General features: G+C 36.9%; 1 protein-coding gene across 20 annotated transcripts in view; it reads right to left on the reverse strand.

Moving 5' to 3' along the window:
• The window catches only part of LRRFIP2 (LRR binding FLII interacting protein 2), a 124,028-nt gene that overhangs the window by 97,264 nt on the left and 7,947 nt on the right, over window positions 1–18,817 (reverse strand). For all 20 annotated transcript variants that reach the window (XM_057554804.1, XM_057554801.1, XM_057554798.1 and 17 more), the window contains one exon: window positions 4,917–5,060. In XM_057554804.1, the coding sequence (XP_057410787.1) occupies window positions 4,917–5,006 (90 nt within the window). In that variant the 5' untranslated portion in view covers window positions 5,007–5,060. The remainder of the gene's footprint in view (window positions 1–4,916; window positions 5,061–18,817) is intronic.

Consider the following 18,817-nt stretch of genomic DNA (forward strand, 5'->3'; position numbering starts at 1 on the left):
GGAATGAAGTTCTGACACATGCTACAACACGGATGGATCCTGAAGACATTATGCTAAGTGAAAAAAGCCAGACACAAAAAGGACAAATATTGTATAATGCCAGTTCTTTGAAATATCTAGAAATAGACAAATTCATAGGGACATAAAGTAGATTAGAGGTTACCAGGGGCTAAAAGAGGAGGCAATGGAGTTACTACTTAATGGTTACAGAATTTCTGTCTGGGGTGATGAAAGATTTTTGAAATAGACAGTGGTGCTGGTTATACAACATTGTTAATGTAATTAATGCCAATGAATTGTAGACTTAAAAATGGTTAAAATGGCAAATTTTCTTATATATATTTTAACCACAAATTAAAAGTAAATCATGTAAAAACCATTGAATGGTATGCTTCAAATGAGTGAACTATATGTTATGTGAATTATATCTCAATAAAGTTATTTAAAAAAATGAAATCCAAGTTCTAGCAGCTACAAATGTTAAACAGCCATAGTTTCTTTTCTTCCTTATTATTACAAGTAGGTTTGCACACCAAATATGTATACACGTAAATTCTGCTCAATGTAGAAGTCTCCAAACATTCCACTTACTAGACTCTAACTCCTATAAAAGATGATTGGTTTCTATGCCTGTCATTGATTCTTTAGATTCAAGAGAGTTGTGCATTATGAGTATGAATTTTCTTTGGGTCCTGAATCTCAAAAGAGATCAAAGAATTTTAGAACTGGAAGGGCTTTCAGATCATCAGATTCAAAAATAAGCAACGTTCTGATGACTTCCATTTGAAGAGATGTGCAGAAAACATGTTTTCTTCATAATTTCAGCTCTACAACAAGGAAAGGAGGAATATTCCAGGCTTCAGTGAGGCCATAGTAAGACTGCTTGCAAACCCTCCAAGAGGCTTCTACTTCTCATAGGAACACTCTTCATAACACTCACCAAACTGACTGTGGTAAGGTGGCATAACTGGCTTTCATCCATCCCTATCTTTCTCCTTTTGCGAGGCTAGCTGCCTAAGGGTCTCCATTTGATACCCTCTGTGCTTTCGGGTAATTTTCACTGAAAGGCAACTCTCCAACTGCATTTCCCCCAAACCTGTGGGACAATCAAAGTCAAACAAGCAAGAAAGGTAAGTATCCAGATTGGCCTTCTGATACCCTAGAGAACCTGCTGCTGACCTCCTCCAACACCTGCTCTTATGAGGTCTTCAGAGAGCTGTGACACACATGCTCACCCAGCAAAGCAGCAACATGCCTATTACAGACATGGCGGGACTTCTAGATCCATCCACATTCCTGCCTTCATGGAGCAATCTTCAAACATTTCAACATCTTTTAAAAATGCAAACAGGTTTTACAAGATAAGAAGAATTCTGGAGATGGATGGTGATGATGGTTGCACAACAATGTGACTGTATTTAAGTCCACAGAACTGTGCACTTAAAAATGGTTAAAGTGGTAAATTTTATGAGTATTTTACAACAATTTTTAAAGTGCACTCGGTTTCACATTTTAGCATGCAAATTATCCAGTTTGCAGAACATATTCATGCTTTTTGTTTCTTTTGCTCCTCATTCCCTCTAGTTGCCTGATTTGGGGCCAACTGAGAAGCATGGATACTTGAGCAGATAGTAAGCAGGAGGAAAAAGAGGCTATTTTTCTTTATTTATGGTATACCCTGTCTACCTCAAAAAACAATTTGAAGTGAGGAAAAGACAAATTAAACTCTTAAGATTTAACTTAAAAAAAAAAAGATTAAGCTATTTGTCCTTTTTAATTGTTATGGGGGTTCTGTTAATTTTTATTCCTAACTTAAGGTAATTGTGTGTGTGTGTGTGTGTGTGTGTGTGTGTGTGTGTGTGTGTGTGTGTGAGTGAAAGGGATGATCCTATCAGAGAAAATAACGATTATGCCAACCATCTAATGTATGAATGCACAATTAAGAACTGGCTATGAAAACTTGAAAGAGAAAAAAATCACAAGGAATATATGAAAGAATTATTAAGATTGCTAAACCTATTTCCTCTAAAGTTTTACTGCACCACACATTAGGCACTCATCCTGCAAATAAAGTCTTTTTTTTTTTTTTAACATCATTATTGGAGTATAATTGCTTTACAATGGTGTGTTACTTTCTGATTTATAACAAAGTGAATCAGCTATATGTATACATATATCCCCATATCCCCTCCCTCTTGCATCTCCCTCCCACCCTTCCTATCCCACCCCTCTAGGTGGTCACAAAGCACCGAGCTGATTTCCCTGTGCTATGCGGCTGCTTCCCACTAGCTATCTATCAAATAAAGTCTTGAATCTTAAAAGTAAAAACTAGCCCTTTCATGTTTCAGGTTAAGCTAAGCCTTCTGACGAGGTTATTAAAGTTGGAATATTCATATTCAGAGTTCTGAAGATAGAAATAAAAACTAGAAATACTGGCCTCTTAAAACCTTTTCTAATAATAAAAATAATTATTGTAACTTTAAATATTATAATAAATGGATTAAACTTAGTTATTTCATAGCAAAATAATAATGTACAGGGAGGAAAATAACCTGTAAGTAAAAAAAAACTGACCATCCAGGATGGGATCTTCTGGGTACTTTGGTTCATGGTTCCCATGATTGGCCATCAAAATCCCCTAGGAAGGAGTATGTGTGTATGTGTGTATGGGTGTGTGTGTGTGTGTGTGTGTGTGTGTGTGTGTGTGTATTTAAATACAGATTTATAAGCTCAACCTCATAGATTCAGATTTAGCAAGTATGGGGTAACACCTGGGAATCTGTACATTGAAAAAGCAACCTGGGAGATTCAGATGATCAACCACGTTTTAGAACACCTATCTTAATAAATATATTTCTTATAAAAGAAGAGTATTTTACTTCTATTCTTACTTTCTATTTCAACTTATTAATAAGCAACAAAATAGCCTACTGGAAGCCTAACACTATGGTAAAGTTTACGTGCACTATTTACTTTAATTGTCACAGCAGCCCTATAATACAGGAGGCCCATATTATTCCCATTTTACAGATGAGGAAACTGAAGTCCAGAGTAGTTACTTAACCAGATTACTCAACCAGTGACTAGTACAGCCAGAATTCAAAGCCACACTTATAACTCTCCAAAGTCCAGCTCTTCTGGAAGTAGCATGATACAGAAAAATAAACAATGGCTTCAAAGGCTGAATTTGAGTCCCAGTTCTGATACCTTCCAGACATTAATCTCTCGGCTTCGTCTGTTTCCTCATTTGTAAATAAGGCTAATAACAATGCTTATCCTACCTAACTCATTAGGTTATTGTGAGAATCAAGATGTGAAAGTGCTTTTAAAATCATGAAAAGCTACAGAAAAACAAAATATTAATGGAGGAGATGGAGAAGACTGACAACAGCGCAGCACAGTGAGCCTATGTGTTTGAATCCAAGCTCGGCTATTTCTTAGCTGTGTGACCTTAGGGAAGTTACTTATCTTTTCTATGCAATGATTTCTTCATCTGTAAAATGGAGAATATAATAGAACCAATTTCAGAATTTTGTGGAGAGTAAATAAACGAATTCATTTATAATGCTTAAAATAGTATTTGTCACATAGTAAGCACTCAAGTGTTGGATGCTAGAATGCTACCCAATTTTGTAAATGAAGCATTACATCCAAAAAAAGAGTTCAAGTACCCAGTGACAGTACAAAAAGAGCCTAAAACATACTGGCATTTTCTCCCCTTATAGAAATCTGGGTATGTAAATCCCTCCAATTTTGGAAGCAAACATTTTGAGTAGTTTCAATTTTCAACTGAAACTACGTGGCTTCCAAAATACTTCATTCGGGTAAATACTTAAGACCATTGTAAAGTGTCATCCACTACTTCAGTTTAAAATATCTTTTACCTTTTTATCTAAAAATATCTCACTGATTTTTTAAAAGTAATTTTGTTAAAGTATTATCACAGTTTTGTCATCAGTTTTTAGATAACTTTCATCTGCTTCAAATATCCTCCTACAAAATTTGACTTCTAATTCAAAAGCTGAGTAGCTTGTAAAAGGAAAAACGTAACAGTGAGCTGGATCCAAAAAAAGACTGTGTAATATGTCAAAAGGAAACAGCACTAGTCCTAAATGAGTTATTTACTAAGAATAACAAAGAGGAAGTGATGAGGGAATAATTCTCACCCAAAGAATACAATTTTAAAATGCTCTAAGCAATTCTTGTACCAGGTTAGTATATGGTCAGGTCTGCAGCTGCAGATAAGAGTCTGAAACAAAGTTGGCTCCTCACTAAGAAATCACAGCTGGGAGTTATCTTAAATTTTCAATATGCAACAGGAAATGCTGCCAGAGATTCGATAGGTGACACCCCTTTCCTTTTTTCTGAGTTGTCAACAAACCAAAACAAAAAATGCTCCAGAAGCTCTATTACTAGCTAAAAGTTAGACATAAAAATTCCACTGCAATTATTCAAAAAACAGCTAAGACACTGAATCTGAGCAGACACCAAATAAGGATTATTTCTGTTAACATTTATACAGTGCTTCCTGGAATATATTAACTGTAGAGCCCAATGAGCATTTTTGTAATATAGTTATCATATCTTCAACATTCTAATTACCTTAAGTTTCAATAATGAAGATTAATTATAAATTTCAAAACATCAGGACAAATACCTGGAAGTCAACTAATCCACAAAAATAGAATGAAAAATTAATTTTAAATGAGCTGAATAAATATCCAAGTAAAGAGACAGTAACTCTATTTTACTCTAATACAGTATTTTAGAGGGCATATTTAACATCTTATTTATAGTAAACATTCTGAAACTAGCTCAATGAATGAATGTCTGTATATATCTCCAACCCCCAACTGGAATTTTTATAACATTCTCATCTGTACAACTCAGTGTTGAGAGGGGTCTTCCAGACATACCTCTCTGGCAATGCTACTCAAAGCTTCATCTTCTGCAGAAAATCGGTCTTTCACAGGTGTTCTTTTCCTTCCAGAACCAGGAGTCCCCATCTTGTCTTCTTAATAGTCTTTTAACTGTGAAAAGTGACTTCACTGTTTTCAGCCCTGAAATAAAAAGAAACAATAATTTAGGATGCTTCTCTTTATGCACTTTTAATGCTCATTTATACTTTTAACAAAGAGAAATAATATTTATATATTTATGTATAAATTAAAGAAATTAGTCACCAAACACTTTGTCCTCCACTATCAATTTATTTCAATAAATTTTAGAATATTTAAATTTATACTAACTACTAAACCTCCTAACTCTTTTTACCATGCTAAAGACAGAATGCATTATCATATTAGCCTCAGAAAACTGCAAAGAGCAGTAATTCTACTTAACAGGTTAAAGTTACTACAGCTATTTCTAAAATCTATTTCCATTCCAAAGTCAAAAACATTTCAGAAAAGTCATTCAGCCTAAAACTTTGAGAGCACATATTCAAGAAATTTTAATATAGAGCCTTAAAGCTACAAGGGTAAGTTGGCTTTTAGTGTAATTCAAGAAACAATTCCACTTAAACCATTACCACATCAAAAAAACCCCACAAAAAACAAAAAACAAATGAAGATTTATTATTCTGCAATTAGCAATAACCAACACCCTCTAGGCAACAAATTCTGAGTGCCTGCTATTGCCAGGTAGGTACTATGGGAGGTGCCAAAGATACTTTGATGAACAAAACAGCGATGACACAGGCCAACAGCTAAGAATATATATCTATGGGTCTATTTTTATTGTTATTATTATAAGATAGATGTATTTTTACAAGAGAGAAGAAAAATTCATCTGCCAGGATTAAATAACAAGGATGATAAAGACCATCTAAGCTTTCTAACACATGGTATACGAAATTAAAAATACTCCTGAGAATGCATCCCAATTTATATGACCTCCTTCTCTCCTATACACATTCCTGAGAAGTACTGCTCACTTAGTGAAATATCCATTAACTTAATCTTTTTCCCTAGCTTTATCAAAATAGACTGGCGAAATTTCATTACACAGTGAGTCACAAAGAAAATCTCAAGTAAGTTTATCCTAATAGTATGAACTATATGAAAAGTACAAGTGACTTTAATGTATCGGAATTTACTTGATTCAAGCAAAATAAAACAGAACCACTTCATCAATCCATTCTTCCAAAAAAGTTCTCTCCAATGAAAATTCAGGCCATTCCCATCTTAGCTGACACCATTTTTATTCCCACATAGCTGACTTGTATATTTGTCAATCAGAATGAAGACTGAAGACAGTTTATTATTCTGCCATAGAAAATATATCTGATACAAGAAAAGGATTCATTTAAATGGAAATGGAAGAAAAAAAAGAATGTATATGTGAAAGCAGCAAGCGGATAACTTCTAGCCACCAATCAAGACAATTTCTGGAAAGCACAGAGGAGTTTTTTCAGAAGTCTCCCATCATCCTCATCTTCAGCATCATTTTAAAAATCATTCACTTATTTAATAGTAATGCTCTACAAATATTAGTCACCCACTGAGAAAAAAGCAGCATGCAACACAAAGTTCCTTTTCAGACTGGAGTGACAATTTAGCTGATGCACTGTGGTATCATCCAATATTTGTCCTTCAGCCAACTTTCCAAGGACTCACTAAAAGACATTTCACAGAAGCAGGCATTTCACAAAAAGAGGCATTTTCTAATTCCAGACACACAAAAATAATTACAGAAGAAAGATTTGGCTGGAAGTGTAGCAAAAGCTTAACAGTAGTTTTGTTACAAGGACGAGATTATGGACGCATTTTTTTCTTCTTGATTCTTTAAAATTTCAATAGCATTTTAAAGAAAAAGGGAAAAAGGGATGCATTTAAAAATAAAAACATTCATATCAAAGAATAAACTGGCCCCAAAGTGGATCACACCCAAATTAGGCTCAATATACTGCACAGCTGAGACACGCAATCTGAAGCCACTGCTGGTGGTGCTCTTTTGAATGTAGGATTTCTTTCTCCTCTTTCCCTGTAATCCAATTTCCATCTTTCTCAACTAACACTGTCTTAGACCTTAGAGCTGCCAGGATATTCCTAGCACGCAGATTTACATAAAGAATTATCTTTTCTTAAAAACGCCTAAAAAACAAAACTGTTTCAACAAGCTCCAGGCTAACCCACCCTGAGAGAAAGATGACAGTGAAAGGGACGGAGGCACAGGCTAATGAGCAGGAAATGGGAACTTCCCATCTGTCTTCCTTATCCTCTGTGTGCTATCTACAAGGGTACCCAGGTGTTTACATGCATGACTGGCCAGGTCCTGTCACCTTTTTCATTTGCACATGAGGCAGATCGACCATTACCTATTTCAAAAAACAATCTAGTGCTTTTGAAAAAAATTATATTATTTGTATTCTGTAAGCAGACACACTTACTAATATCAGAAAAATCTAGTTTTCAGCTCCTATGCAACTATCTTCTAACAACTCCAGAACATTCTACACCAGTGATAGGGGGAAACCTTAAACAAAATAAGATTTCTGGCACAGTTGATAGAAAACTACTTTTCAACAAAACGACAAAATTAAAGGTACAGACTCAAAGGTGACCTCGAATAAATTAGTTCCGGTTTCTGATTCTAAAGGACTTTCAGTAAGTTTCTATTCCAAGGAGGTTTTCTCAAGAACACTTTTCATCGGGAGCCATGTTAATTCCTTCCAGCTTTTCCTTAGTGCTATCAACTAAACCAAGAGCTAAACCTTTACATCCACTGACAAGAACAAAACTGACTGCTTTTTGTTAAGTTCTTTACCCAATGTCAAGCTGATTTTCTCCAGATGGTTTTGTCATTAAGTATTTGTCTACCTAAAGGAAAGAAAGGATGTTGTGGAATATAAACCTTCCAAAACAGGTATATCAATTAGGCTTTCTCTTCTCCAATAAGCTTCTCATGTAATACATTTCTGAAAAATAGGCATTTTGCCACATTAAGTGGCATTTCAATCATGATACTGCTCACTCGTGTGAGAAGAGAATATCAGTGCGCCATACTCTAAATTTAGCACACTTAGATAGTTCTGTCTGGATCCTGATGGTTGCGGTTGCCTTGTATCTAAATATTTCATCGTAGAGAATTCAAAATATTGGCATAAGTCTTCGCGTCAGCCCTGTCATTACAGTTGACCCTAGTCTGTACAATAAGACATTTGTTAGTTATTCATAAGCAAATCCAAGGATCCAGAATAGCACCTGAACTAAAGAATTAGTGTGATTGTAGTTGTTGCCGTTGGACAAGATTTAAAGTGAGAGGATCTGCATTCAACTGGTTGTATGACCAACTGCTGCTTTGTTCTTCCCACTGCCTATGCCTTGCTTTCTTCATCCAGAGAGCAGAAATAACAACTGTCCCAACTACCTAACACGGCTAATGTGAGGCTCAAATGAGTTAGGATAAATGCAAGCACTTAAGAGACCACAAAGCACTCCAGAAATGTTCAGTGTCTTGAATTAACTAGCTCTTTTACATATTTAGCTTATGAAGCTGGAAAAAGAGCCATCGTAGCCTTTCTTTAAAATTTCATATTTTTAACTAAATAAAAGTATCCTCAAGTTAGTTATTCCAGCATGCATCATGTGATATCATTGGCCATACTAAGAATTTTTGGTGAAGCGTGGAACAATATGGAAAAAATAAAAACACTTTTAACTATAATCATTATACTGTAGCACATTTACGTAATAAAAACAAAAAGAAGAAAGTTTTAAGGTACTCTGTGGTATTCAAAGTCTTTTTTGGAAAATCCAAATGAATACACAAGTTTTGGTAGTATGGCCTTATAATGCTCTTAGTTAGTGCTAGTCCTCTTATTAGAACTTATTAGAACACAATTGACTTAGAAGGAAAGATAGAGGTCATTAAATGGTACACTTAAGATCTGTGCATATCTTTCTATATAAATTCCACCTCAAAAGAAAAAGTCCTCTAAACAAATACTGAACTCTAGTCAACGATGCACATGTTGAAATATTTAGGGTTGAAGTGTACTTATAACTACTTTTTTTTTTTTAAAGTATTTTCATATATTTGATTTTTTAAAAAAATTTTTATTTATTTATTTATTTATTTATGGCTGTGTTGGGTCTTCGTTTCTGTGCGAGGGCTTTCTCTAGTTGTGGCAAGTGGGGGCCACTCTTCATTGCAGTGCACGGGCCTCATTATCGCGGCCTCTCTTGTTGCGGAGCACAGGCTCCAGACGTGCAGGCTCAGTAATTGTGGCTCACGGGCCTAGTTGCTCCGCGGCATGTGGGATCTTCCCAGACCAGGGCTCGAACCCGTGTCCTCTGCACTGGCAGGCAGATTCTCAACCACTGCGCCACCAGGGAAGCCCCAGCTACTTATTTTGAAATGCATCCAAAAACAAAAACAAAAAAAGACAGAATAATGGATAGATAGAAGAATGGATAAAGGAATATATAGGTGACAAAGTATAATAAAATATTAATAGTAGAATCTAGGTGGTAGGTACATGAGTGTTCACAGACCTCTGTCAACCTTTTTTTTTTTTGGCCATGCTGTGAGGCTTGCAAGATCTCAGTTCCCAGACCAGGATCGAACCTGGGCCCCTGCAGTAAAAGTGCAGATTCCTAACCCACTGGACGGCCAGGGAGTCCCCTTAACTTCTTTGTATGTTTGAATTTTTTTATAATAAAGTATTAGGAAAAAAGTAACCAGTGAGAGCTTCCCTGGTGGTGCAGTGGTTATGACTCTGCCTGCCAATGCAGGGGCCACAGAATCAAGCCTGGTTCCGGGAAGATCCCACATGCCACAGAGCAACTAAGTCCGTGTGCTACAACTACTGAGCCTGTACTCTAGAGAGCCCACGAGCCACAACAACTGAGCCTGCATGCCGCAACTACTGAAGCCCGCGCACCTGGAGCCCGCGCTCCACAACAAGAGAAGCCACTGCAATGAGAAGCCCGCGCACCGCAACGAAGAGTAGCCCCTGCTCACCGCAACTGGAGAAAGCCCGCGCACAGCAACGAAGGCCCAACACAGCCAAATAAAAAAACAAATAAATAAATAAATTTATAAAAAAAAAGTAACCGGTGAGAAAGGTAGATGACTAAATGAACAATAGGCCTGGGAACTGGGAATTGCAATTAAAAACTCTTGATTTGAAACAAAAATGGAAGGCAGAGGTAACCACAGGATAGAAGAATACGAATAGTTGTGTATACCTTATAAAGATTAGGAAAAGGAGAGAACAGGAATTCCTGGACTGAAAGAAAAAAATGGAGGAGGGGGAAGAGCAAAGGGTTGGGTGGGGAGAAAGGAAAAAAGGAAAAAAGGAAAAAGAAAGGAAGGAAGGGAGGGAGGAAAAGGGAGGTAGGGATTATAGTTAAAAACATCAATTCTGCAAATATCTAGATGAGACCATTACACAAAATGAATAAATCATTACCAGAACCTACAAAACCGACCAAAAAAAAACACGTCTAGAACTTGAGGCAAAGTAAAAAATAAAAAATATATATATGAGGCAAAAAATACATGAGTCAACACTCTTCAGCCTGGCAGAACAAGGAAAGGTAGATGCTAAGCACAAACTAAATCTCAGGAAAGTATCAGAACCTATAACGGTTAATTTAAACTCATCTTTTATAAAATATAATGCCTGTAAAGGGTCGAAGCGAACTTGTATAATCACATCTCCTACTTCCACATTCAGAAGTCCTAAGAATTACCAAAAATGTTTTTTAAAGTTTTATATTTTGAATACATAGTATTCGCATATACACAACACAACTGATAATCTTTCCATTTCTTCTTTTCATAAGATGACATGCCAGTGGTGCACTTCCTTCCTTGCCAACAATGTTATTCAATAAATGAACTCTAATGGGCTGTATGTTCAACATGATTTATAATACTACTTCATCAACTGTGCAGAACCTAAATTAGGAAGATGTACTCTTACCAACAATTGCATTCTCAGTTTGCCCTACGAAGTAAATCATGTTCTAGTACCACTCAAATGGCCTCCTTTCCCTACGCCTTTTAAAGTATCTCAGAAATACACGGTCGTATGTTCAGAGAATGAAAGGAAGGGAGAGAGAAAATTATATATTGTTGAAGATAGGTCACACTTAAAAGTGTGAAATAAAGCAGAAAACAAGAAAACAGCAGAAGTACTAGGGTTAATAGAAGCTCAGGTGACAAAAACAAAGATAAAACCAAAAACGAGGGAGAAATATGAAAGCATGCAATAAGGATATGATTTTGTTAATGTAATTAATATGGAGATTGTAAAATTAGGAGATTTTAATAAAATAAATCATATACTTTAAATTTTTCCCTTTTCAACAAATATCTATTGAGAATTTGCAAGGTACTATGTACATACTAATCACTGCCTTATAAGTAGGCAAAAGACTACAATGGGAAAATTAAAATGGTAAAGAGGTCAGAGAGAATGTACTTACACTATTTCTGCATATCCTTTCTTAATCGTGTTCTCTGAAGCACAAAAGTTTTTCCTTTGAGGAAGTCAATTCACCTAATTTTTTTTTCTTTTGTTGTAAGGCCTTGGTGGTGCATAGCTAAGAAAGCACTGCCTACCCCAAGGTGACAAAGATTTACTCCTATGTTTTCTTCTAAGAGTTTTACAGTTTTAGGTTTTATATGATCCATTCTGAGTTAGCTTTTTATATGGTGTGATGCAGGGATCCAACTTCATTCTTTTGCATGTGGATATCTACTTTTCCAAGTACCATTTGTTAAAAAGACAATTTTTTCACTCATTGAATTGTCTTGGCACCCTTGTTAAAAATCAACTGACCATAAAAGTAAGGGTTTATTTCTAGACCCTCAATTCCATTCCATTGATTGATATGTATATCTTTATGCCAGCATTACACTGTCTGGATTACTGTAGCTTTACACTAAGTTTTAAAATTAGGAAGAATGAGCCCTCCAACTTTGTTCTTCTTCTTTAAGATTGTATTGCCTATTCTGGGTCCCTTATCTTTCCACACAAATTTTAAGATGGGCATGACTATTTCTGCACCAAAACCTGGTGCAGGGGAAAAAAAAGGGGGTGGGGCAGCAGGGATTTTGATAGGGATTATATTGAATCATAGATCAACTTGGGGAGTACTGCCATCTTAACAACATTAAGATTCCAAACCATGAACATGGGGTGTCTTGCCATTCATTTAGATCTTCTTTAATTTCTTTCTACAATGTTTTGTGATTTTCAATGAACAAGTCTTGAACTTCTCTTATTAAATTTCTTCTCACATCACAAGGGTCGTTTTAAAGATCAAATGGATATAAACGTTTCTATAAACTGTAAAATGCTTCAGAAATATAAGGTATAACTGACACCAAAAAAAAAAAAAACCCCACAAAAGATATGAAATCAAAATAGCAAAAGAGGTGGCAAAGCAAAACTCAGAAGTAAATCCCCTGGCTAAAGTTAATTTTAGTTGAGCCACAGGTGGGTGGGTAGGTGGGTGGGAAACTGTACATTTTCAAACACAAATCTAATCCAACACCAGACCTACATACTTTGTGGGAAGGCACTTTTCGCTATTTCCAATTAACTAGATATGTAGCAACATCTCTTACTGAACTGTACAAGGGTGTGTTTTCTTTCTGAGGTATGTGGAATTATTACTGAAATACTTCTTCCATGAAAAGAAATGAAAATCAAAATATGATAGAAGCATGTAACTAACCTCTGCCACTAATAATAAAATAGAAGGGACCAGAATTAAATCCCAAAGGGGGAAAAAGAATTAGTCTTAGAACTTAGGTTCTCCTTCTGATTGGGAATGAATTCTACTGACGATACTCATAATAACTCTATTCTAATAGTAACAAAAATAAAACTTAGAACATAGTACGACAAAAGAAAAAAATTACATGAATAAAGACAATCATTTTTTTTTTTTTAATAGGAATTGATTGAGGAGATTTAAGCAGGGGAATGACATGATTTTAAATTTATTTATTTATTTATTTATTTTTGGCTGTGTTGGGTCTTCGTTTCTGTGCGAGGGCTTTCCCTAGTTGCGGCAAGCAGGGGCCACTCTTCATCGCGGTGCGCGGGCCTCTCACTGTCGCGGCCTCTCCTGTTGCAGAGCACAGGCTCCAGACGCGCAGGCTCAGTAGTTGTGGCTCACGGGCCCAGATGCTCCGCGGCATGTGGGATCTTCCCAGACCAGGGCTCGAACCCGTGTCCCCTGCATTGGCAGGCAGATTCTCAACCACTGCACCACCAGGGAAGCCCAAGACAATCATTTTAATTTCTTTTTAATCTACGGTAAAACAAAACACTAAGCTGAAAATGACCCAAACTGACAACAGCTTTAAGTCAAGGCCAGTCAACATGATGCAATAAACTGTGGCATTGGAAAACTCATGGGAAGCAAGCAAAGACAGGGACAAGTTTGATATCATGCCTATAAGGTATAAAAAGATGACAAAATGGCATGCAAAGTATGACTGAAAATATGTAAAATTTTGTACATATGAATAATAAATGGCAAAGGCAATAATGTAAAAAAAAATTTTTTTTTTCTTTTTTCTTAAGCTTTATATACTGTTGATAATCACCTTACCAAAAACTGATTTAAGCTAAAGGCTACAATTCTGTGGCTATTTCATAGTATGAAAACTTGTAAGAATAACCAACCTTGACACTATATTAATAAGCTGATAAGGGGGAAAGGTTCATTTAGCCTGTCAGACCAACTGCAAAGTACGACTATAAAAATTTATGTTGGTCATCTCTGGTAAAACCATAATTTTCTAACAGATTTCACATCAACCAATACACTTATGGACATAATCAAATCCTAAGTAAATGAGAAACACATTGCTAATTTTAAAAAGAATGAACACCATTATATTAACCTTAAAAATGTAATAAATAAAGATGTTTAAAAAAAAAAATGTAATAAAATTAAAACTCTGACTCAAATCAACAGGTCAAAGTTAGAACAAAGAAGCAACCATTAATGTCCTCTAAAGTCTTGGGGAAACCATCAATGTTCAAGTCTACAAGTTTTTATTATCAGAGCAAAATTCTTGAAAATTTTTGGGTTTCCCTGAAGACCTGTATGATTCCTTCCACCATGTAGCTCACCCACTAGGGGAAAAAAATAGTGGTGACATGAGGTACTTTTATAGCAGAAAGGAAGATGACAGTATTTTCCCTCTCTTGAGCTGCATTGGTCAGGTTTGTGTAGCTTAAACCTGTCTTACTTAGAAAGACAAAATAATGCCCTGAAATGGTATGCAAGATACCGATTAGGCTCATAAAAGGAAGAAGTCAACAAGATACAATGCGATATAAGTACAATGTTCATGATGGAATGATTAGAGAGCAGAGCTGACAGCACAGCTGTGACAGTAGCTAATCCAAGTGCTACTCCAACCTAAAGACACAGGCAATGAGGTCCACTCTAGACACATCACTTCTGCTCAGAAAAGACTCAAAACCAACAGTTGGTGCCCCCTTTTTATAAAAATAAAGAGAAACTGACCCTCCCATACCTGTTCATCCACTACCCCCATCCCCCCAACACACACACACACACACACTCTCTCTCTCTCTCTCACACACACACAGAAACACACACACAGAGAAACAAAGAGAAAGAAATCATTAATAAAATAACTTGCCAGAAGTTCAGGACATGAGTCACCAGATTCAAAGGGCCTACAGAATGTGTAACACAAGTCCCGAGTCCACAGGTATTTCATAGTGAATTATTATAGTTAATTTCAAACATGGGGACAAGAATGATTTTATAAGCTTCCAGGGGTGGAAAAACCAGGTCACATATAAAGGATTAACAATTAGAATTGTTTCAGTCTTCTGGAAACAAAAGTAATTCTGGCAACAAGAAGACAATAGAGTGATGCCTTCAAATTCCTGAAAGAAAATTACAGACAACCTATGCCCAGCCACACTGTTCTATTCTCATACTTGATTATTAAAAACACTTCAGACATGCAAGTTCTCAAAAATTTACCTCTTTTACACCCTTTGTTAATAAGTTACTAGAAGATACATCTCTAATAAAAGAGAAAATCAAAAGGGAGGAAATTTAGCATATAGGAAATAAATCCAACACAGAACAGGCAAAGGGGACTGATCCCCAGAGAGGGTGAGACATCCCAGGAAGAAAGCTACAGATTGAAGCAATGAGATTCAAGAGACATAGTAGAGGGCTGTCACCACCCAAATCCCCACAGCCTTTAAGACTTCTTTTTAATATGAGCTGATCTGGCCCAGGTTTTTATCTGAATTTACTTTGTCTTGACCCCATGTTGATGAAGTTCCCGCTGTACCCCCAGGTGCCTAGATTGGCTGAGGCCTTATTTCACACCATGGACACATTTTGCTTTTACCTATTCCTAACAGCTAGAGCAGGAACTGCTTAGAAAGAGCAGTGCACTTCCCCAACCATATTTCTTCTAGATATTTAGTACCTTGTAAAAACTTCAGCTCTGCCAGGTGCCCTGATTGTGATGAGTCTTATAGTTTCCCAGGACTCATAAGCAAACTTTCCCAAGGACTTAACAGAAAGGACTCAAGGAAGACTCTGTTCAGCTTATCTTCTCCTGTGAGCCTTCATTTAATAGTGGCAATATGGACCTTTCTGTTCATAGCTAGGTTTATATTTGCCATACAGGTTTTCAAAACTGTCCAAAAAAAGACACTGCTTAGGGATACATACCATGGTAGAAACTGGCCTATTGTTCACCAAGGTCATTTCCCTTTTCTGCCCACAGCTATGCTACATTTCACAACCTTCCTTGCATTAAGTACAGCCATTTGACTGAATTCTGGCCAATGGCATGTGGACAAAAGTGACGTATGTATTAGTCCAGGCCCATCAAACTTCCCATGGAATCTACCACACTCCCTCTCTGTCCTCGAATCTGCCAGCCAGATGCAGAAGCTCAGTGAAACTGAAAGTCTTTGAGCCCCAGGGAATGGCAGAGTCACTAGATGAAAGGGGCTTGAGTCCCTGGGTGACTCTGTGGAACCAACTACTCCTTTGCCAGTGCTTCCCAACTCACAGCAGAGATGTGAGTGAGAAATAAGCTTTAACGTGTTAAACCACTGAAACCTGGGGGTTTGTTTGTTACAGTAGGTTAGCCTAACTTGACTAACAGACACAAAAAGGTGGTCAAACTATTCAGTTTCTCAAAATTAAACCATGTATTGATTAGGAATACATATTTGGAGGGAGGGATGGGACTGCAGGGCTAGGCAAGGAATGGTCCCAAAAGAGTGATTAACGTGTAAAATGGGATTATGATTACCTGGAGGGGGAAAAGGTGCCATTTAAAGATATTTACAGGAAACTTCTAGGATACTGTAATGTTCAATTTCTTGGCCTATGTAGTAAGACTGCAGCTGCTCATTTTATTATTCTTCCTGAAGCTGTGTTTTTGTTTTCTATTTCTCTACAGGTATTTCACAAATAAACCACTAATTATTTTGCTCAAAATAAATTAGAAAGAGTAGACACTTGAAAAATCTGTTGGAGCATTTGGGAAAAATAAGGTGAATAGAAAACTAAGCTAGAAAAAAAAAAAGGCCTTAACCCCCAGGGAAAAAAAGAAAGTTAAACAAGAAAGGAAACAATCACGATATAATTCTTGGTTTAAGTAGTAAATAATACATATTTAGTTATAATGAAAACACAGATTTAAAATTGCAAAACTGGAATGTTGCAGGGAGAGGAAGTAGGAGGAAACAATGAAGAAATACCACAAAATAACGATAAAAAACAAGTTTTCCACCATTTGAAGATACTTTAAGTGCACATATATGTTTTTTACACAAAATGGGTTTATAAAATATGTGCTATTTTGTAACCAGCTATGGCAGACAGACACTAAGGTGGTCACCCCACCATGACCCCTAACTCTTGCTGTTCACATCTTTGTGTAAACACCTCCCCAAGAATGTGGGCAGAACTAATGACTTGCTTCTACCAACAGAATATGACAAAGGTTATGAGATGTCATTCCCATGATTATGTCACATTACATAAGGCTGTCTAGCCTGCAGACTTGCTCTGGGCTCTCCTTGATGGTCTGATGAAGTGGTGAGACTGGGAAACACCAGAAGGTCAAGAACTTCAGGTTGCCCCTATAAGCTGAGAGCAGCTGGGACTTCCCTGGTGGCACAGTGGTTAAGAATCCACCTGCCAATGCAGGGGACACGGGTTCGATCCCTGGTCTGGGAAGATCCCACATGCCATGGAGCAACTAAGCCTGTGCGCCACAACTACTGAGCCTGCACGCCACAACTACTGAAGCCCGTGTGCTCTAGGGCCTGCATGCCGCAACTACTGAGCCCATGTGCTGCAACTACTGAAGCCTGTGTACCTAGAGCCTGTGCTTCACAACAAGAGAAGCCACCGCAATGAGAAGCCCGCGCACCACAACAAAGAGTAGCCCCCACTCGCCGCAACTAGAGAAAGCCCACGCGCAGCAATGAAGACCCAACACAGTCCCCTCTCCAGAAAAAAAAAAGATTTAAAAAGCTGAGAGAAGCCTTTAGGAGCTTGAATATAGCCTCTAGATGATGAAGTAACTTCTAGTAAGCAAGAAGCCTCAGTCATAAAACCACAAGAAAATTAATTCTGCCAAAAATCTAAGTGAGCTTAGGAGCAAATTTTCCCCCAGTTGAGTCTTCAGGTGAGAATTCAGCCCAGCCAACATCTGATTGCAGCCTCATGAGACCCTAAGCAGAGGACCCAGTTCAACCTCGCTCAGGCTCCTGCCCCAGAGAAACTGTAGGATAATAAATGTGTGTTGTTTTAAGTTGCTAAATTTGTGTACTTCGTTATACAACATAGAAAACAAATACAACTGCTTTTAAAACTGTGGATGAATGAATTCAGCAAAGTTGTAGGGATACAAAATCAACACAAAAAAAATCAGTTGCATTTCTATACACTAACAATGAACAAACCAAAAAAGAAATTAAGAAAACAATACCATTTACAATAGGAAAAAAGAACAAAATACTAGGAATAAACCTAACCAAGAAGGCAAAAGATCTGTTCACTGAAAACTACAAAACATTGCTGAAAGAAATTAAAGGACACATAAATAAATGGAAAGCCACCTCAGGTTCATGGATTGGAAAACTTAATATTGTTAAAATGTCAAATACCCAAAGAAATCTACAGATTCAATGCAATCTCTATCAAATCCCAATGACAGTTTTTGCAAAAACAGAAAAACCCATCCCAACATTAAAACTCCTATGGAATCTAAAGGGACCCCGAATAGCCAAAACAATCTTGAAAAAGAAGAACAAAGTTGGAGGTATCACACTTCCTGATTTCAAAATTTACTAGGAAGCTACAGTAACCAAAACAGTGTGGTATTGGCATAAAGAGAGACATATAGACCATAGAATATAATAGATAGCACTAAAATAAACCCGGCACATGTTGTCAAATGATTTTCAACAAGGGTGTCAAGATCAGTTAATGGGGAATGGACAGTCTTTTCAACAAATGGTGCTGGTAAAACTGGATATCCATATTCAGAAGAATAAAGTTGGACCCTTAGTGTATGCCAGATACAAAAATTAACCCTTAGTAGGTCAAAGAAATAAACGTAAGAGCTTAAACTGTCCATACACAAAAAGCTTCCTGACATCGGATATAGCAATAATTTCTTAGATAGGACACCAAAAGCACAGTCAACAAAAGAAAAGTTAGATGAAGTGGATTTCAAAATTAAAACTTTTGTGGGGCTTCCCTGGTGGCGCAGTGGTTGAGAATCTGCCTGCTAATGCAGGGGACACGGGTTCGAG

The sequence above is a fragment of the Balaenoptera acutorostrata genome, chromosome 10, assembly GCF_949987535.1.
Source record: "Balaenoptera acutorostrata chromosome 10, mBalAcu1.1, whole genome shotgun sequence".
NCBI lineage: Eukaryota > Metazoa > Chordata > Mammalia > Artiodactyla > Balaenopteridae > Balaenoptera > Balaenoptera acutorostrata.